Here is a 2,597-nt window from a genome sequence, read left to right on the forward strand (position 1 = left end):
CCCCTCGGGTCCACATCGGCGTTGGCCAAGCAAGCTCAGCAATGGTTTGGGACCATTTGTCGCTCATGCAGGGAGTTGATCGACAGCTAATAGCAGCAAATGGAGAATTAAAAGAGAAGCCACCCACTGGGTGGAATAGGCAGAGGCCGGGAAGACCGAGCCTTTCCTCGCCGCACAGGGCCGGGTCCCCCCGCCACTGTCAGCATCATCTCGGATAGTAATCATCAGGGACCCCCGAGAGATTGCGGAGCTTCAGGGCCGTGTCCACTGTTTTGATGTAGCCGCTGATCATCTTCCTCATCCTCGGGGCGGTCGTACTCCAGTTTCCTCAAGCCAGAGCGCTTGAAGTTGCCGTCCTTCTGCCCCTCGACGCAGAGCAGCCTGTCCTCGCAGGCAGTGATGCCCAAGAGCCCCACCATCCGCTGCAGCTGCACAAACAGGTCCCGCTTCAGGTCCTCGAAGTGCACCACCAGCACCTTCTTGCCATAGCGCAGCCAGTCCAGGGTGTGGGTTGCCCACCACGGTGCATAATTCGCCACGAACTCCGGCCATTCTGGAAGGACATGGATAACGGTGGGTGTCCCCGTGGCCTCCCGCACCCCAGGGCTGAAATCTTCCCGTTATCCTCCTCACTAATTGATCCTCCCATAGAAACGAGGTGGTGAAAGGGGATAAGGAAACATCAATAACAAGCCACAACTCTCCTCGGAAGCACCGCACGCATCTATCTGGTGCTTCATGAAAGCTCTGGGTATCTGCCTCTTCCTCGTGTCCTCCCGACACAACCGCTGCCTGATTAATAGCCTGACTGTATTTAATTCCCCGCAGAATCATTAAACACAGTATCTGTTTCATTAAACACACACAGGACAATTCACCTTGTGTAATCACAGCACATAAAACTTTGCGTTGGAACCGCTCCAGGGATAGCGTAAAGTTAATGCCACGGAACCAAACAGGGTTTCACAGCGCCCGTGGGCTCCATGTGGGGCTGGAAATTGGGGGGGAAGGAAAATCTCCCCCCGCCTCCCCCCAGCACCAGCAGCTGTGGTTGGAGATGGGGAGAGGACATGGCTTTTTCCCTAAATTCATCCCGAATTAGCTCCTGGGAGAAGGAAACGGGGCTGCAGGGAGCAAGGGGCTGTCTGCAGGGCAGGGTGGGGATGGCAGCCCCGTGGCCTGTCTTCATTACTCACCTTTCCTCACTTCCTGCCCTCTGGATGATGTATTTAACCTCACACCCAAGGTGGGTGCTGATGGCCCCGAGGGATCCCCAGGTGCATGGCCAGGGTCCTCCATGGGCTGAGCCCCACATAAAGTCAGTGAAATGTGGGTCTTCGAGCCTTTCTTGGTGCCAAACCGCAGGTCTCAGCATCCCTCCCAGCCCAATAAAACCCTCAAGCGATGGAAAAGCTCCATCTTCCCGGGCAAGCAGTTCCAATGGTGAATTAACCCGACAATTAACCCATCAGCTAATTACACTGTACAGCCTCTGGAAAGAATCTGGTCATGTGTTTTGATGTGCGTCCAAATTGGATCATGATGGGGTGAAGGGAAGGGTTCCCCTCTTCTGCCTGACCCCCTGTTCCCTCAGGAGTATGAAGCATGGAGCAGGCACGGCGCAGGTTGGAAGCTCAGGAAGGTTTGTGGGATGCTGGGACTCCAGAGAGGGATCATCCTGGATTGCCCCTCTGCAATCTGCAGTTGTGCTTTGGGATGCAGCAGATGGGGATAAAATCTAGCTACAGGCTCATAACCCACCACAACGGGGACAATGCCAGCCCAGGGAGATAATCCACTGAGGAAGCAGGGGGACATGTCTCTTCCTTGGTTTTAAGGGATGGAACGATGGGGAGAGCGGAGCTGGGTCGTCTCCGGCGCTGCAAGCACATGCCGATAACGAAATCCAGGCACATAACAGCAAAAGCTCCCCTTAAATAAACTCGGAATTAAGGGTAGCAGATGTTCAATCAAGCTAAATATTTTAACTCTTTCCAATGAAGCCAATTCCACAACAGCAATTTGTAAATTGCTATAATTAACAAGCCTCCGTGCCCGTGCATGGGAAAGGTAGCACCTCCGAGCAGCTGGTGCACAGAAACAACACCCCAACACCGCCTTGTCCATAGGGATGGGCTGCTGACGGGTCCTGTTCTGCTTCTAACCTCTTCTAACCTGCTCAGCCAAGTGTTGGCCTTGAAGAGCTGCTTCGAAAGGGGCAGAGTTTGGGTTCTTGGGCTCCTGCCCACTAATCCCCTCCTCATTGGCACCAAGGTGCTGTCAGGCTCGTGCCCCCGGGCACTGCCACCTTCCTGCTGCTGTCCTTGCGACCTAACACAGCACTGCCCAGCCAAGCATCTCCAGTTCCCCATCCCGTCCCACTTCAGCCATGCCAGGCGACGCTGTGGGTTGTGCTACAAGATGGACATGAGGTCCCAAACATAAGAGGGACGTGGAGCTGTTGGAGAGGATCCAGAGGAGGCCCCGGAGCTGCTGCGAGGGCTGGAGCAGCTCTGCTCTGGAGCCAGGCTGGGAGAGCTGGGCTGGGGCAGCTGGAGAAGAGAAGGCTCCTGAAGGGGAGACCTTAGAGCCACTCC

The 2,597-nt window shown here is 55.3% G+C and overlaps 1 protein-coding gene across 1 annotated transcript in view; it reads right to left on the minus strand.

The window, feature by feature from the left end:
- Positions 1-205: 205 nt before the first annotated feature.
- The window catches only part of WSCD2 (WSC domain containing 2), an 8,546-nt gene continuing 6,154 nt past the window's right edge, over positions 206-2,597 (minus strand). Inside the window, 2 exon segments of the mRNA XM_010016328.1 lie at positions 206-311; positions 313-553. Coding sequence (XP_010014630.1) covers positions 206-311; positions 313-553 — 347 coding nt within the window.

This window comes from Nestor notabilis, unplaced genomic scaffold, assembly GCF_000696875.1.
Source record: "Nestor notabilis isolate BGI_N333 unplaced genomic scaffold, ASM69687v1 scaffold18200, whole genome shotgun sequence".
In the NCBI taxonomy this organism is placed as follows: Eukaryota; Metazoa; Chordata; class Aves; order Psittaciformes; family Psittacidae; genus Nestor; species Nestor notabilis.